Consider the following 16,711-nt stretch of genomic DNA (forward strand, 5'->3'; position numbering starts at 1 on the left):
CTTAAAAAATACATACATCTACATCTAAAAAGAGTGTTTCCGCCAGGCGGTGGTGGTGCATGCCTTTAATCCCAGCACATGGGAGGCAGAGGCAGGTGGATCTCTGTGAGTTTGAGGCCAGCCTGGGCTACAGAGTGAGTTCCAGGAAAGGCACTACACAGAGAAACCCCGTCTTGGAAAAAAATCTAAAACTCAGGTCCTTGACCACCCTATTTAAAATCCCAAGCTTCTCCTCTCCCTGGCTGCGTCTGCACAGAGCACTTACCGGCACTTTACGTGTTGTATGCTTGGTTGCTGCCTTTAACGCTGCTCAGCTCTCCTTCCCTGCAACAGAATGCAAACCCCGGGAGAAAAGGGATTTTTTTTTCTTGTAAATATTTCGAACTCTTAGGTCACGTCTAGCACACAGTAGGGGGACCCACGGAAAGTATTTTAATGAATGAACGTAGAAGAGCAGTCACAGTTGTGTCTCACTCTGGGGCCTCCGTGTGGTCTCCCAGAGGGTCGGACAGCCAGGCCTGACTTCTGGTTGGCCTCAGCTTCATTCACTCTTAGGCTGCACAGGACACCCCTCCCCCACCCTCCCCCGGGGCCGTGAGTAGGTCCTCCTCACCTGAATTTGTGGCAAACATCAAGTAGCAGGAGGCCTGAACACCTGTTTTGAACAAACTAACGGAAGAGGTTCGCCTCGCCTCTAGAGATGCACTGGACGGGAACACCAAGACAAATTTTTGTGCTCAGGGTCGTATTTGCCTAAGGGCATCTGGCTTTTTCTTTTTGCTTTTTTTCTACTGTGCTCTGCAGGCATCGAGACCCGACCCGCGGAAACCTCAGCCTCTCGGATTACCGGAGCAGGGGAGATGGGACCACCAGAGGGCGCCGGAGCCCAGCCTCTGACGTTCCTTCTGCACAGGGCCCACAAGTTCAGAGTTTAGCATCGGGAACGCTCCGGACAGTGAAAAAGCTGGTGGAAACGAATGACTGCTTTCTCTGCAATGTTACTTTTTAAGCGCACGGACCAGGTCAGAACGGTTCCTGATGTGAAGTTTGGTCCCCACAGTGCGCCTGACAAATGAATGTGTGCAAAGTGCTTGGCGGAACCGCCGAAGACACTCTCATGGCTGGGACATTTTCCTGTTGACCCCTGCCTCCCTTTAGTCCCTAGGTGGAGCCCCAGGTCCAACAGTCCTGGCTACTCCTTCAAAAAGATGATCCCCAGATTGTCCTGAGACAGGGGCATGTCTCCATTGTATCCCCTCTTGGGTGGACGTGGTAACAGAATCCAAATCACTAAGTGGCTATGCGCGAAAGGTGCTGACAGGATGGCCAATACTGCCTGTGGCAGAGGAAGGTCGAAGGACGCTGCCCTCAGCCTCTGGACCCCCGGGCTGGGGTCCATCTGCTCCCCCCCCCCCCCCCCCGTGTTCCCACCCGCAGATCCCCACACCCGGGTTGGGGTTGTTTTGGTTGACCAGCATGCACAACGGCCTACCGGCAGGGCTGAACGTTAATGTGTGTGTTTATAAAGACACCAATGACCACCTTCGGAAGCACCGACTTAGGGAGCAGGGCGGCAGGGAGTTCTTTCGTCCTTTGGAGAACACTAGCCTTTCTTCGGGAAAGGCAGGCAATACTGAAGTTTAAGGAGCTGTGTCCAGCTTCCATCATCTGAGCACGCAATAAAACCAAGCGCTAAGTGTGAGTCACTACGTTTTGCGGGAATGATTCTTTCAGTCAATTCTCCTCCGTTTCCACTCTGCAGGGTGATAACCCACCCCTCCAGCCGACAGGACTGGGCTACGGAAGGGAGATGGCAAAGAAAATTCACGTGTACTGAGAACTTCTAGGAGAGCTCCTTGGTCTCCTTCCACAGCAGCAAGCTCCTCATCAGAATGCCACTTCCCAGGGTTTAATAGCGGTGATGCTTTGACTGGGAGTCCCAGTTATTCTAACTGCAGACTGGTCACTTTGCCTTAAGCCTAGCTGTCCCCCTGTGGCAAAGAGCCTGGGCGTGCGGTGGGTCAGCTTAAGGTCCTGGCACCAAAGACAGGATTCTCTAACAACTTTTGGATGGGGCGCAACAGAGCCTGGCGCCTGGAACCGACTGTTTTGATCCATTGATGTTTATTTCACCGCTTTCCCCTTCGACAGCCACAGGCCCTACGTTTCTCCATCTGCATGATAGGAGCATTACGCTCTCCAGCCCAGCCTCTTCGCAGTTCAGGTCTAAGCAGCCGGCCCAGGTTGGAGACTAAGGAGATCAAAGGTCCCAGCACCCAGCAGAGCCGGGGACAGCGAGGGCGCCAAGGGAGGAGGGAGGGAAGGACTGGAAGGGCGGCTGCTCCGCAGGGGATGCGCGTCAGAGACCCCAGCCACACTCCAGGCCCGCCCCTTGACGAGCGCCGCCCCGCCCCGCCAGCCTTTCGCCTCTAAAGCGCCCAGCGCGAGTCTCCCGCTGCCGCACTTTCACTCTCGGTCCACCTCGGTGTCCTCTTGCTGTCCAGCCCTGCAGCCTCCGGCGCGCCCTCCCGCCCACGCCATGGACGCCAAGGTCGTCGCCGTGCTGGTCCTGGTGCTGGCCGCTATCTGCATCAGTGACGGTAAGTGCAATCCGCGCCCGGGCCCGGGAAGGGCTGGAAGCTCTGTGCCGTGGCTCCTCCAGGTCCGCGGTTCCTCTACCCGCGCCAGAGTCGCAGAGAAAGAACTCGTTTGGCTCCGCTGACCACGAGCAAACTTGAGGCAGCCACTTTACAGGGCACACTCCCTCCGGGTGCCCTTTCCCGTGTCGCACGTGTCGCACCGAGGTTTTGTGCTCTGCGAAGCGCCGCAGTAGGACCTAGAGAGAGGGCTGTAGGAGAGGACCGGCAGGGTTGTTGGGCAAGCGTGGGACCAGCGTGGAATGGAAGCGTGGGCGGTGGTGTCCTGGGCTGCGGGCCCCAGAGCGCGCCAGCTGCATTCAGCTAGTGTCCACCCGCACCCAGATGTTTCCAGAGGCAAAGGGTAGCCTGGTCCCAGGGCTTACGGTGAGGGATATTGGTTCGGTTGGTGCGTGTATAAGCAAACTCTTGATGGCTGGCCAAGTAGCCCAAAGTGCTTGGCTTGGCTATAGATACGGTGCAGCTGAGTTTTGTCCCCTCCGAGCGGAGCGTGTCCTCTTACAGCATCCTTGAGGGGCTCGGGGCCAGGCGTGGCGCAGCTCTTGAACTCGCGCCACCAGCCAGGGGAGCGCTTCTGCACAGTTCGTTGGTCCGTAGCGACGCGGACCTGAGCGCGCGTCTCTTCGGGACCCCTTTTCTTCTTCCCAGGGTCACTAGACAAAGGAGCAGTAGTCACCCAAACCATGCACACCTCTCCCCAACCCCCAAACACACCTGCAGATGGGCGCTTTTGTAGCCAGCCCCGGGAGCCCCCTGCTCTGCAATGGGAGCTGCAGCGGAGTTCAGTCTCCCAGACCCAGGGTGGTGTCCCGTTTCACTGGGAAAACGCTTTCATTTTGTTTTCTTTTTTTGACACTGAAGAGAAAACTCTCGGCGCTGTTACAGGACACCGCTGCTGTAAAACAAAACAAACCATTGCCTCCGAACACACAAAACAAAACTCTACCTAGTCGAACCCCTGCCTTCCTCAGCTGCGATGTTTCCTGGAGAGAACTGAGGGACTCTTGGTGAGGCTGAGAACTGTATGGGGTTCAAGTTCACCAGAGCGTTGGTCTAGTTTCTCACCCCGTGAACAACGAAATCCCAGTAGCGGTGGAACCTGTGTTCTGTTGAGTATGGCTGGAAAGGCTGTAAATGCTTAGTCGGATGGAAATGTTCTCTAAAAGCATAGTGAGTTGTGATCGGAGTAGTGAAAAACACAAATGAAAGGCAATTTAGTTGGTTGTTGTTTTTTTCCCTGTTAATGAGAACGTCTAGGAGGCTGCAACTTCCCACTGGCCGAGTTATCCCGTCATGGAGCACGTTGATTTGGGCATTAATAACTGCATGAGCCAGTGAAGTTGCAAGTGTCACAGTTGGAAAGTTGGGTATGAGACCGGAATGCAGGAACCCAGGTACTCGAGGCTAGAGTGCAGTTTCCAGAGTAAATGGGAATGCCTCACCCTCGGGCATGTTCTGACCCTTGGAAGAGTCGGATTGTTCACCTCTCTACAATCCAGTGTCTCGGTCGGACCCTGTTCTCTAGGCAGGACCTATTGCGTTGCCCAAATGGACTGTTTTCTTATCTCCTAGCATGTGTGCCCTCTGATCCTTCACAGCACCTAAGTTGCAGCATGGCTAACCTTGCTACGGTTCCTCTTTCCCAATCAGCAGATCCAACTCAGCGGCCAGACCCTAGGCATCCTAGGCTTCCCTGGTCAAACCCTGGGCAGGAGACCATGTTAGAGTGGGATGCACTCTGGCTCTCAAGCCTTGCAAGCTCTCTCGTCCCAAGTCCAGGGTGGCAGCAGAGCTGATCTGGACTTTGGCCTGTACATGAAGTCAGCTTTTTCTCTGCTTTTCTGTCTAAACGCACTGCCCTTCCCAGGCCACACCATCCCTCAACTAAATAACACCTGCAGGAAAAGATAAGCCCATCATAGATGAGATTTGATCCACTTCTCCTGCTGCTTCCCAAAAGTGCATGCAGAACTTCAGAATACCCACAAGTCCCCTGGAACTCTAAATAAGCAAACTTAAAATCCCCGGACTAACTATTCTCAGACATACTTTTAAGCTTTGGTGAAAAGATCCATAAATTCAAACATTTGGGGATATTAAGCAGAGCTAGGATAAAACCTTGGGGGGGGGGCTAGCTATGAATCTGGCCACGGGGCTTGCAATTCTAGACTTAAAGGGTGCGTCTTAAGAGGAGTTCTAAAGGAGCCCCTTGCTAATTTACACTAATGAGTGTCAATTATGGCATTTTGCAAATTGGTGAATTGGCAAACAAAGCTGGTAATAGGATCCAGGAGGCCTAGGCATCCAGGTACTGACCATAAAAGCCACATTTGACTCCAGCTTTTGGGAAAAGCTGGATAGAAGGTAAATCCAGGGCCTCCCCTCTGGATTCTTTTGTGATTTCCAGGGCTCAGGGTGAGTGGGAGGGGGGAAAGTGCAGGTGGTAGATGGCATCCCCCCTCCAACTTCAGGCTGAGGCCAGAGGGAAGAGGAGGGAGCCCAGAACCTCCTTCACTTTCCCCAAGTCCTTTTGTCCTTTGTCCCACAGAAGCTGAGCCCAGTCAGATTTAAGTGCTCCTTATGAGAGAGGATGGTCTTTGCAAGAATGTATCTGTAACCACTCCACCACTGCTTCTGATTCTCCACCTATGAGCAGGGCACCATCTTATCTCTCAAATCTCCAGCAGCAGGCAGAGTAATGAGTGGCCTTGTTCTCTCTCCACACCCTTAGGTAAGCCTGTCAGCCTGAGCTACAGATGCCCGTGCCGGTTCTTCGAGAGCCACGTCTCCAGATCCAACGTCAAACATCTGAAAATTCTCAACACTCCAAACTGTGCCCTTCAGATTGTGTAAGTCTTAGCCATCCTCCTCCAAAGATGAGCACAATATAGAAAGCCTCAGACTTGGCATATTTTCGTGGCAGCTGCTACCACCATGAGGACACTGATAGGCCATCAGACATGCGTTTCAAAGGCTACTTTTGTTCCCAGAATCCTGTTGCACTCAGTGGTTCTCCAAGCTGCTTCTTGCAGCACACACTGGGCTGCCTCTGCACAGAAGGAGCCATAGACTTGCCTGGGGTCAGCCCTCAACTAGGGACACTTGTGTCTGTCCTGTTAGTTTCAAGACTCTGGTGTCCCAAGTTAACCCTTTCTCATACGCCAAAAAAAAAAAAAAAAAAAAAAAAAAAAAAAAAAAAAAAAAAAAAAGGACACGAGACCTGGTTTCTGTTGAAGTCAATTCTAATCACTTGCTGAAAGGTCAACATTTTAAGATCTCTTTGTTTTCGAATCTTTCGTTTTGCTGGCCGGTGATGGCAGCTGCTAACATTTGATTTAAATTCAGGCGGAAAATAAGAAAAAAAAAAAGCATGTAAATGAGAGATGTAAAGATCTCACTTAGATTACTGGAGACTGTCAGAGATGTGCCCTGTGCTAGTCTGTCTTCCCACACCAGAGGATGCTGAGGGCTCAGTCTCCTAGGAGGGGTTCCCATCCTCAGATGACTTAACGCTAAAATAGACTAAGGACACTGAAGCTGGGATAAAAGCTGTGCCGTCCAAGGGCTTTCCCTCCCAACATAACTGCTTAGGCTTTCTTTCCTTCAAGTTTCCTTCCCAGCCTTCGCTGGTGCAAGTATGTTAGATACATACAGCATCCTTCAGCGACCTAGATGATGAATTTTTTTTTTTTTTACTATTTTGATTAAAATACAATACTCTCTTGAGAAAGGTATTTTAAAGATAGTGAATTTAGTTTTGCCTGGGCCGTGCTGGTTCACTGGCTTGGGAATGGCCCTTGAACCCACAGCGCCAAATACAACTATTGGGTCTAGGTGAATACTAAATTGATAAACTGCTATACCCGGATGGGCACTTCGTGTTCCCTATTTCAAGTCACACCCCTCCTGCATGACTATTTAATTGATGGACACCTTGCTATAAGAGGGTTACCTGTCCCAGGACACTGAACAGGGGTTAGTTTTCCCAGAGACCATCAGTGGCTGGGGAGGAGTGTTCTCAGGGTGTGCCGGAATTGTTTAACATCCAGGACTTTAATGGAGAATATCCTGAAGATAAGTTTATCAGTTCGTCTCCCCATTAGGAAACTTTAGGGATGCGAAGAATATTGAGTCAACTTTCAACAAAGACAAGCCCATGGAGCACGCTGTGACAATTCATCTGTACTATTCTTGCCCTCCTGAACGGTCCCATTTCACCTGCATTGGTCCTCCCCTCACTGGACACCTGCAGGCTTCCCCCTGAGCTCCTCTTAATTTGGTTCTGTGTGCTATCAAGGCAACCCATTGAATTTTAAAGCGGCTTCCAGCACTTTCCTGAAGTTTCCAAGACCTTCCCCATGAAGTTACAGCCGTTTTGCCCCTTCCATGTGGCTCTTTGAGCCCCCTGTACCCACTCTTCCTCTACATCCTTTGGGTACTTGCTCCTTTAGTGTATTTGTTCTTGGTTTTCCCTCGGCTTTACCCACTTGCCAAGCTTCCTGCTTGTCCTTCAAAGGCCAGAAGCTCAAATGCCTCCACTGTGGCCTCTCCCCTGCCTCCCCTGGGAAGCATCATTAGCACATTCCTAACTCTTGGAATGGTGGACCCAATACACTTTCAGTGCTATGTCTTCCCTGTAAACCCTGGGCAGCTTTCAAACCCGAGGCTAGGGGTGGGGAATAGGGGTGGGGGCGGCAGCCGGGCCCTTCAGTGAGGACCTTAAACTGGGCGAGTTGGGTGAGTCCACGCACTGCCCCCCTCCCACTCCGCTGTACAGTGTCTCCTCTTCCGTTCGGCAGGGCAAGGCTGAAGAGCAACAACAGACAAGTGTGCATTGACCCGAAATTAAAGTGGATTCAGGAGTACCTGGAGAAAGCTTTAAACAAGTAAGCACGACAGCCCAAAGGACTTCCCAGTAGACCCCCCGAGGAAGGCTGACATCCGTGGGAGATGAGAGGGCAGTGGTGGGGAGGAGGGCCTGAACCCTGGCCACGTCGGCCAGTGGGACAGCACTGACCGGGGTCATGCTGAGGTTTGCCAGCACAAAGACACTCCACCACAGCTTATGGTACGATATTGCAGCTTCTATTCATCCGTGGCCTCGCCCAGGCACAGTGGAGCTTTTATAACTGGGGTTTTTCTAAGAAATTGTATTACTCTAACCAGTTAGCTTCATCCTCATCCTCCTCATCCTCATCCTCATCCTCATTTTTAAAAACAGTGATTACTTCAAGGTCTGTATTCGGTTTGCTTTGGAGCTTCTCTTTTCCCAGGGGCCTCTGGGCACAGTTGCAGGTGGTAGCCTTACAGGGAACCCTAGAGAGGAACTAACCTTCCTCCAGAGCTAGCTGGAGGAACACTGCAGGGCTGGTCCTGCAGGGGGCGCCCCTCGACAGATGCCTTGCTGTGAGTCTCACGCAGCTCAGGGCTGGGCAGAGGCTACTGCCTTTGCCTCCTTTTTCCAGTTCAGTGATTGTACCTGGGTACAAACAGGAGGCTTCCTGTAGACGTTATCCCTGAGGTCTGTGCTCAGAGACCCTTTCCTAGGCGTTCCTGCTCTGTGCTTGCCTCCAAAAGCATGCTTCATCTGGCTTCTGCTTCTCAACTCTGTATCCCGAGCGACCAGTGCTGCATCAGAAGGAAGAGAGGGATTTGGGGTGCTCCCCCCTCTCTTCTCTTTGCTTTCCTCTCACTTGGGCCCTTTGTGAGATTTCTCTTTGGCCTCCTGCAGAATGGAGCCAGCCCCTCCTGGATAATGTGAGAACATGCCTGATTTACCCACAAAAAACAGGTCTGAAGAATAGTTATAAACAAAACAAAAGCTGAGAACTCCCTTTGAGGAATTTGATTTTTCTAATTGCCTCTAAGTCGTACATACACCATGGTGGCTCATGGGCTCTGAGTTTTTGAATATCAGAGATGAAAAAAAAATGAATAAGCCAGAATCTTGCCATGAAGTCCCAGTGGGGATTTCGGGTTTCAATCAGAAATGGAGACAAGATAACTTGGATACATACTTATGATCACAGATGGCCCTGGTGGTTTTGGTAACTATTTGCAAGGCATTTTTTACATATATTTTTGTGCACTTTTTATGTTTCTTTGGAAAACAAATGTATTTCAGAATATATTTGTAGTCAATTCATATATTTGAAGTTGAGCCATAGTAATGTCAGTAGATACTCTATGATCTTAAACTACTGGCAATTTGTAAAGAAATATATATGACATATAAATGTATTTCAGCTTTCCAATGTCCGCCACAGTGTATTTTTCCACTTGTACTGAAATTGTATCAACTGTGACACTATATGCACTAGCAATAAAATGCTAATTGTTTCATGCTGTAAACCTCCTACTGTATGTGGGAATTTATTTACCTGAAATAAAATCCATTAGTTGCTAGATGGAGTGCATATACATTTCTGAAGATTGCAAAACACAGCCAACCTGTGGATCAGGCACTGTGTCTTGCCCTGCAGTCTTGGGGTGAGCGACACTGTGCGGGCTTGTCTCTCGTGAGCAGGCTGAGTCCGCAAGGAAAGTTTTTGTGTATTTTTTTTTAAGCCAATGGAAGTAGAACTCTAGTCTTCTGATGAATAATCCTCGACTCACTAATTCCTCCTCCTCCTCCCTCGGTCCTCCTAACATCCTCATGTAATCCTGACTCAACCCCAGTAATATCAAGCTTTCCTAGTTTCCCATGTAAAAATCCCATGACTCCAGGCCATGTTAATATCAAGCTTTTGTGGGAACAGGTGGCCTCACCCCATAAATCATTAAATACCATTCAGCTTGAATCATTTTAATGTGACAGTCACAAACCAGTTGCTCTAATAAAACTCTGCTAACCATCTCTCTCCCTAGCTCTCTAGAACAATCTCAGTTATCCCTAGGGATGCTCCCCAGCATCCAGAAAAGAGAAGCGGGATCAATCATGCTGCCTTTCCTAGCCTCCCTCTCCTGGAGGGCTGCCTGAGCCTGGGGCCTCCAACCTCCAGTGCTTTGTTTAATTTGAAATGCAGATTTGTAGCGAAGGCAGAGTTCACCTCTGCCTTGAAAAGGAAGGCAGACCCCCGGCTTCCTTCCACACCCTCAGAGATGTGCATTCCTGTGAGATTTGGCCTGGGTGGTTAAGAACCAGGACCCGCCTGGCAAACTGACAGTCCCCGTGGGCAGTTCCCGGGTCATAGTGTTAAGGCACCCTGCCTAACTTTTGGGTGGTGGGAAATGTCTAGTTTATTTTTAATAAATTGCTTATGAGCCTCATTTTGCCAAGGGGCCTCCAGGCCTCAAACTGGAGACAGTAAAATTGACTCATGAGGCAATGCTAACTATTATGTGAACTGAGATACACTCCTATGTGCTGCAATGTGATTAATGGTTCTACTAATTTTATCTAAGGGGGCGCAGAGAAGAAAAAGTGGGGAAAAGAGAAAAGATAGGAAAAAAGAAGCGACAGAAGAAGAGAAAGGCTGCCCAGAAAAGGAAAAACTAGTTACCTGCCTTCCTGCAGATGGACCGCAGTGCATTCTGCTCTGGCGCTTTCTAACACGCCCTTCCCTCTTCAGGGGCAGACCCCACACCCCGGGCAGGTGCTCACACTTGATGGTAAATTCTCCCCTCTTCCCCGGGGCAGACCCTCACACCCTGGGCAGGTGCTCAGATTTTCCTGCCCTGGTGGCCACACCAGCTGCTGTATTTATGTGCTTCTTAAGGCTCTGCTCCGCCTGCTAAGCTATGAAGAAAATAGATGTCCAGAGCCTGGGGTGGAGGCTGAGCCCCAGAGGACCTGCTGAGCCTGGCAGCATTGCCCCGAGCTGAGCCCCTGGCCAGGAGTTCCCAAGGCTCACACCCAAAGTCCACAGTGCTATGAAGGCCAGGGTGGTCTGCTTAGCCAGGAAAGGGCGTAATGCCTTCCCCTCAGCCATATACTGCCCCTTGTGGCCTTCTCAGGACATGAGGTGATTGACTTGCTCTCAGGTCCACGACAAGCTTTTCCAAGTACCTGCAGCCCGGAAAGGAACTTCCGCCCTGCTCCCCTGGCTGTGCGAGCAGCTCTGCCTCCAGCCCAGAAGGGTTTCTACAGACTGTTGGGTGAGCGGGAGGAATGATGAATTCTCAGAAAACAGATGTGAGCTGCTTCTCAGGGAATCTTTTCTTTGGTCAACTCACGTTAGAGTCTTTAAACGGGTCCCTTATGGGGAGGACAGATGTGCTCTGGAACTTACACAGAAGGGCCAGCAGCTTCAGGGACTTTCAGTCTGTCCTTTTGGTCCCAACATCCCTGGGATGGTGTCTTATCTGGGCACAGCTGCCTCAGTCCTAACTCCTGAGAGATGTCTGCCTTCAGTGAATTGGGTTCAAGTTCTGTAACATTCTACTCTCCCATCCCACCCTCACCTGGCAATTTATGTCTGTCCTTTGGCCAGTTTGGATGGGAGGGATAGAGGGCAAAGCTCTGATTTTAGTGGTGTTTTGAAAGAGGATTCTCTGAATTTCTTGACTCTCCTCTTCACCTCGTGTACACATACACATCTTGTACTCCCGACTTCTGGGTATAATGTCCATAATTGGGGCAGAAACAAGAAAGGATCTGAAAATGCAGCAAATGGATTACAGAGGAAGGCCGCCCAGGGGCCCCATGTGTCACAGTCTCCTGGGTCCCTAAGTCCTGTATCCATTGGTGTGCTTCTTATGGTTCTAGCATTGAACAGATGCATCCCTTCATGGTTCTTATGGGGACGTGTCTTGCTAGGGAGCTTCAGGGAAGACCTGTGTTACCAACTGTTACCCTTTATGTGGACAGCTCAGCCAACCATATCCTCTCCTCAGCTCTCCACCTCTTCAGGCCAAGGGTCACTACCCGTCCTTCTTGTGGTAGCAGCTGCAGTCTGGGGTCAGAGTGGCCTCAGCTGGGGCCTTCCTACTATTACTAAAACACTTCTGAAGGACAGATCTGTGCCCAAGCCACAGCTCTGTTTAGGAAGGGATGCCTAGCCCCTCTAGGACTGGGAAGAACTGTTGTCCCCTAGCAACCAAAGGCAAAGCTGAGGCTGCCCTGAGGTAGGAGACCACTTTCAGAAATGCCCATGGACTCTGCCCCCCACCATCCATCTCCAAGTCCTAGAGGAGCTGGCTGCAGAGACTAAGAGAGTAGACCATCCCTTACGAACCATGGCAAGCTCCACTTGTCTTTACGTGGCTCCTAGGAGCCCATCTGTGCTTAAGTGACTTATGAAGCCCTTATAATGGGCAACCCCAGCCTGCTGGACAGAGTCACCATGGAAATGCCCGAGAAGCTGATTTCATCTTGTGATTGGTTGACGTAGGATGTGCTCCTGCAAGTTCACAGGCAGGTGGGAGGGGTGGTCCCTACAGTGTCCCACACAGATGCCTTCTGGGAGAACATGCAACCTCCTGAGTGCCAAGACCTCTTCTGGTGATGTGGCATCAGCCAAGGGATTTCAAGAAAGAATGAGTTTTTGATGCAAGTTGTGAGATCTGCCTCTTTTCTTGGAGCTCTGAGGCCCGGGGATGTCAGGGGACGCCTCGGCTACTGTTACTGGGGTGGATACATCGCCTCAACACCAGTGTCCTGGGGTTAAGGCAGTGCGCCTGGTCATGTCCTCCTTGTACCATGCCTCCCATGCCAGTGTTTGTGTGTGCCTTACCCTGTGCTTGCCGTGTTCATCTGTCTCCTCTGCTTCCCACCGCCATCCAGACTCTGAGCATCAGCCCTGGCTGTGCCCTTCCCTGCTTGCCCATTCTCTCCGGCCTCGGAAGGAAGACACATGACAGCCAGCTGAAATAAGGAGTAGGGCCATGGCTCCTGCCAGGCCACGCAGCGTCCCAGGCACGTGGTGGTGAGAATCTGCCTTAATCGTGTCTCCTCTGTTCTTGTCAACAGGAGGTTCAAGATGTGAGAGGCGTGGGTCAGACGCCTGAGGAACTTACAGAAGGAGCCTAGGTCTGAAGTCAGTGTTAGGGAAGGGCCCACAGCCACTTCCTCTGCTCCTGAGCAGGGCTGAAGCCATTTCCAAGGGACTTGCTTTGCACAGTTTGCTGTATTTTCACCATTTGATTATGTAGCAAGATACATGGTGTTTATTTTTCATTTAGTCTGATTGTCCAACGTCATTGGTGACAGGCCGAAGCCACTATATTATTTCCTTTGTTATAGTATCTCTGCCATGGTGGACCTTCTCTGAATAGGGCTCCCCAGGTTTGTCTCTTTGAGCTGAGACAGGAGGCTCACCCCTTTTCTTAATGGGAACCGGGTGTCCCAGCCCCAAGGATTGCAGGGCTCTCCCAAGCTGAGGCAGGACTGTGAGGTCAGGGAAGAGTGAGATCCACCCTCATCCCATGCTCTCCTCCTCATCATTCATCATGCTCATCATTTTCCCTCATCCATCATCCTGTGTCTCCAAGACTGTCTCCGTGACCCTGAACAAGGACTCTGTCAAGATGAAATCTTTTGTTCAAATGGGACAGCAAGAAAGAAAGGAAAAACCCTGTGCACATGTATGTCTTGTTTGAAATATTGTCTGTTCAACCCCCTGCTTTTGTTCAAAGTCCGTGTCCTCATTCATGACCAATGTCTCGTTCATGCACTGTCTCTAACCCAGATGCAAAGGCTGAGTCTGAGGAGCTGGCCCTGAGGTCCAGGCTGTGCTCATGGAGGATGCAAACAGCCTTGGTTTCCTCGCTGCTCGCAGTGTTACTTTGGACAAAGCCAAAGGAAGGAGGTTTGCACCAGCACTTAGCTCTGAGGACTGCTGACCCTCAATATTTCCATAACTGTTACCTTAAAACTATGGAACTGTGGTGTTCTCTTGGCTGGCCTCAAACTCAGCATTCTATTGTGGAATAGCAGTTATTTTTTAAAAGTCAGTGAATCAAAGAATCAACCCTACATTGATCTTCCTGGCCATTGGCACTGCTGCCATCCCTTCCCTTACAGGTAGTTTCTGGGCATCTTTGCTATCATGTCCCTTTCCTGCAGCCTAACAGATGGGGTTGATGCTGCTGCTTGAAGTGTGGCCCTGGAGGTATTTTGTCCTCCGCATTTTTTATGCAGCCAAGCTCACTAACGCTACCCCTTTGACTAAAGCACAGTTGGAGTCCACGGTTCTTCAAATGAAAAAGATAAACTAGAAGAGGAAGAAGAGAAAGGGGAGGGTTGGCTGGACACCCAAGTCAGATGGAGGAAGTAAGCTACAGTAACAGAATTATCAAAAACAGGTGTTGGAGAGGGAATCATCTGTAGAACTGTTATGTTAGCGGTGTGTATGTGGTGGGGGCATTTCTATAAATAGTCCTTTAAATTGACTTTACAGAAGGAAAATCCACCCAGGAAGATTTCGATCAAATTGGAACAAAAACTGAAATGCTTATGCCAGTTAGGATGTGGGGCATGAGGCCAGCTGCAGCGACGGATCCCCATAGGGATACGGAATTGTCTTGAGCTCCCTTGAAATGAACATTCAGTGCCCCTGAAGTAGATACCACACTTTTGCAATGTTAGTGAAGCGGCCACTTCGCATCTAACCCAAGGTTTTAAGGATGCTGCTTGGAAACCAGTACAAGCCTCCATCTTCACTATAGTTACGGATCCTTTCAGTGTCTCCACAGGAGGAAAAGATGAGGCTAGAACTGTAGGGAGACTTATTTGTGTATGAATTCCTCTGCTAACCATCAGTTTCTGAATGGAGACAGCCTGCCTAAAGCAAATATGCATTTAAATAGTACATTTACATAGGAAAAGTCTTCCCACCTTAATCCCTCATCCCGACGCTTTCAAAATACAAGCCCAGCCCCTCAGTGAACTGTTGTTGACTGGGGACACCTAGCTGTCCCTGCTGGAACTCATACCTCCCACATGCCATCTTCCCTTGGGCATCAAGAACCTGCCAGGCGGGCGGCCCCTCTGTTACCAGCCTTTGCATCTGGATAGGGAAAGGGGGTTGGAGACTCAGTCTGCTTTGTGTTGAAACCCAGATTTGTGCCTTGTGTTGTTTACACTGTGCTGCTGGTTCCCGGGGACAGTGGGTCACTAGCAAGGAAGTGCAGCAGGGCCCTCTGCATCATTGCCTGCTCAGCTTTGAGAGGGGGTCTCAAGAGCAGAAGGCTGTATTCCTCCTTGGAACCTGGCCTGGGATCTTAGGCCTCTCCAGTGGGTTCTGTGGACCTTCTCATGTGTGGTTTTCTCATCAGTGGTATCACCAGGGACCTCCTCACAGGGGCAAGTCACCCTCCCCCAGGTAATGCATTCTTTTGCAGCTGGGTGAGGACTGGGGGGACTGTTCCTTACACAGCTTCCCTGATCCGTCTTAAGGAAGATGATCTCATTCCTCAAAATGTTCCATAGAAACCTCCAAATCCCCCAGGAGACTCCTGCCATTGCCAAGTTCACAAAACCACTCAGCAGAGTTATTGCCAACCTCGATGGGCTTCCGGTGTCTGAGCAGCGATGGTTCAGTGTTGCATGTGGTGAATACTGTATTTTGTTTCAGTTTTGTCTCCCAGATAATGTGAAAATGGTCCAGGAGAAGGCAGCTTCCTATATGCAGTGTGCTTTTCTTATTCTCGTTTTTAATATATGACAGTTATTTGAGAAGCCATTTCTACTTTGAAGTCATATCAATGGAAATGATGTATCTTCACCTACAGTTTTCCTAATAAAGATCTGTATTCAAATACAGCTGCTAAGAATTTGCAGTGAACGTTACCATGTGGAATTTTCCACACTTGGTTTTGCCCCCTCAAACCTGACTCTGGGGGTCATGCAGTCTTAGCAGAAGAGCTTACAGGTAACAGGCCCTCGTAGTCACAGTCCTCGGTCTAACTGCCAGTACCAGACAATGTCTAAGGGAAAGGTGTTCCCTTTTCTCCAGATGACCCAAATTGCTCCTTAGAGGCCAGCCGGTCTTTCACTGTACAAGCAATGGCTTAGGGTCAAGTCACAAGAGTTTGCCCAACAGCTGTCAGGGAGGAAGGCCCACCCTGCACACATAGGTGGTGGTAGAAGTCAGCAGAGGAAGGACTCTGTCCCTCACACAGCTGGAAACCACAGCATTCAGCATGGTCCTGTCCTGTCCTGTCCCGGCTAATGGTAGCCAAAGGTTGATCTACTGGCTGCTTCCTCCACAGAGCCCTTGCCTCTTAGTTTGATCTGCAAATTCTCTCTAGTCTACATTCAGCCATTTAGTAAAGCACCAAGCTCCAGATGTCTAAGTGTACAATGTTAGTAGCCCAGACATCACCACATCACCTCAGAACGGTAGAAAAGGCCCACCCCTGTGTTCCCAGAAGGTTTCCTTCTTCCTCCTGTGCCATGAAGTTCACAGAGCTAGAATAGGGCTTGAATTTACTTCTCAAACAGCCCCATCAGTCAAAACTCCAATGACGAGGTTGAGCCCACTCCCCCTTTTTCCCCCACCAGTGGTAGGGGGATAGGAGGAAGCTTTCCATTGGTCCATGTGGGCTCCTTGGGGTCACAGCAGTGTTCTCTCAAGAGCACTAAGCTGCTGTTCCAGCGCCAGGACCTGATAACCAATCCCCACTGCAAACAGTCCACGTCCACAACCCACCATGCCATTTTCCCTCTCCAAGTGCAAGGAAGAGGCACTTCCATACATCACAGGACAGCCAGTGTGAGGGAAGCTCAGAGCAGAACAGAGTCTAATTTAGGCTACAGTCAAGACTCCCTGGGACATGAGAGAAAGTATGTTCTCTTGAGAGCCAGTCTACTGGCACATTGGAACTCGGAGGGCCCATGGGGTGTCTGCATGAATTAGAAGCAGCAGTTGCTCCATAAGGGCTGCACATGGGGAGTCCAGTATAGCCAATGGAGTGAGAGTAACCAGATGCATGGCCACCCTAGGCCAGCTGTGGGCCAGTCTTGTTGCAGGGGTACAGAGATGTTTCAAACAGCCTCACATTCTGCTTCTCTTTCTCTGCTCACACTGAGAACTTGACACTCAGGACTGCAGACACTTAGAGGAGAAGCAGAGAAGGCTAAACCTTGATCTACAGGACTGGGGGGGGGGGGG

At 50.4% G+C, this 16,711-nt stretch overlaps 1 protein-coding gene across 2 annotated transcripts; it reads left to right on the top strand.

Annotated features, from left to right (window-relative positions):
- Positions 1–2,296: 2,296 nt before the first annotated feature.
- On the top strand, positions 2,297–15,360 carry Cxcl12 (C-X-C motif chemokine ligand 12). 2 transcript variants are annotated; one of them, XM_006996021.4, is made up of 4 exons: positions 2,297–2,600; positions 5,389–5,506; positions 7,457–7,543; positions 10,062–15,360. In XM_006996021.4, the coding sequence occupies exons 1-4, from the start codon at positions 2,540–2,542 to the stop codon at positions 10,153–10,155; spliced, it is 360 nt and encodes a 119-aa protein (XP_006996083.1). In that variant the 5' UTR covers positions 2,297–2,539; the 3' UTR covers positions 10,156–15,360. The 2 variants fall into 2 exon arrangements, with proteins under 2 accessions (XP_006996083.1, XP_006996084.1); XM_006996022.4 differs by having other exon boundaries at positions 2,298–2,600; positions 12,568–15,360.
- The last annotated feature ends 1,351 nt before the right edge of the window (positions 15,361–16,711 follow it).

This window comes from Peromyscus maniculatus, chromosome 3, assembly GCF_049852395.1.
Source record: "Peromyscus maniculatus bairdii isolate BWxNUB_F1_BW_parent chromosome 3, HU_Pman_BW_mat_3.1, whole genome shotgun sequence".
Classification (NCBI taxonomy): Eukaryota; Metazoa; Chordata; class Mammalia; order Rodentia; family Cricetidae; genus Peromyscus; species Peromyscus maniculatus.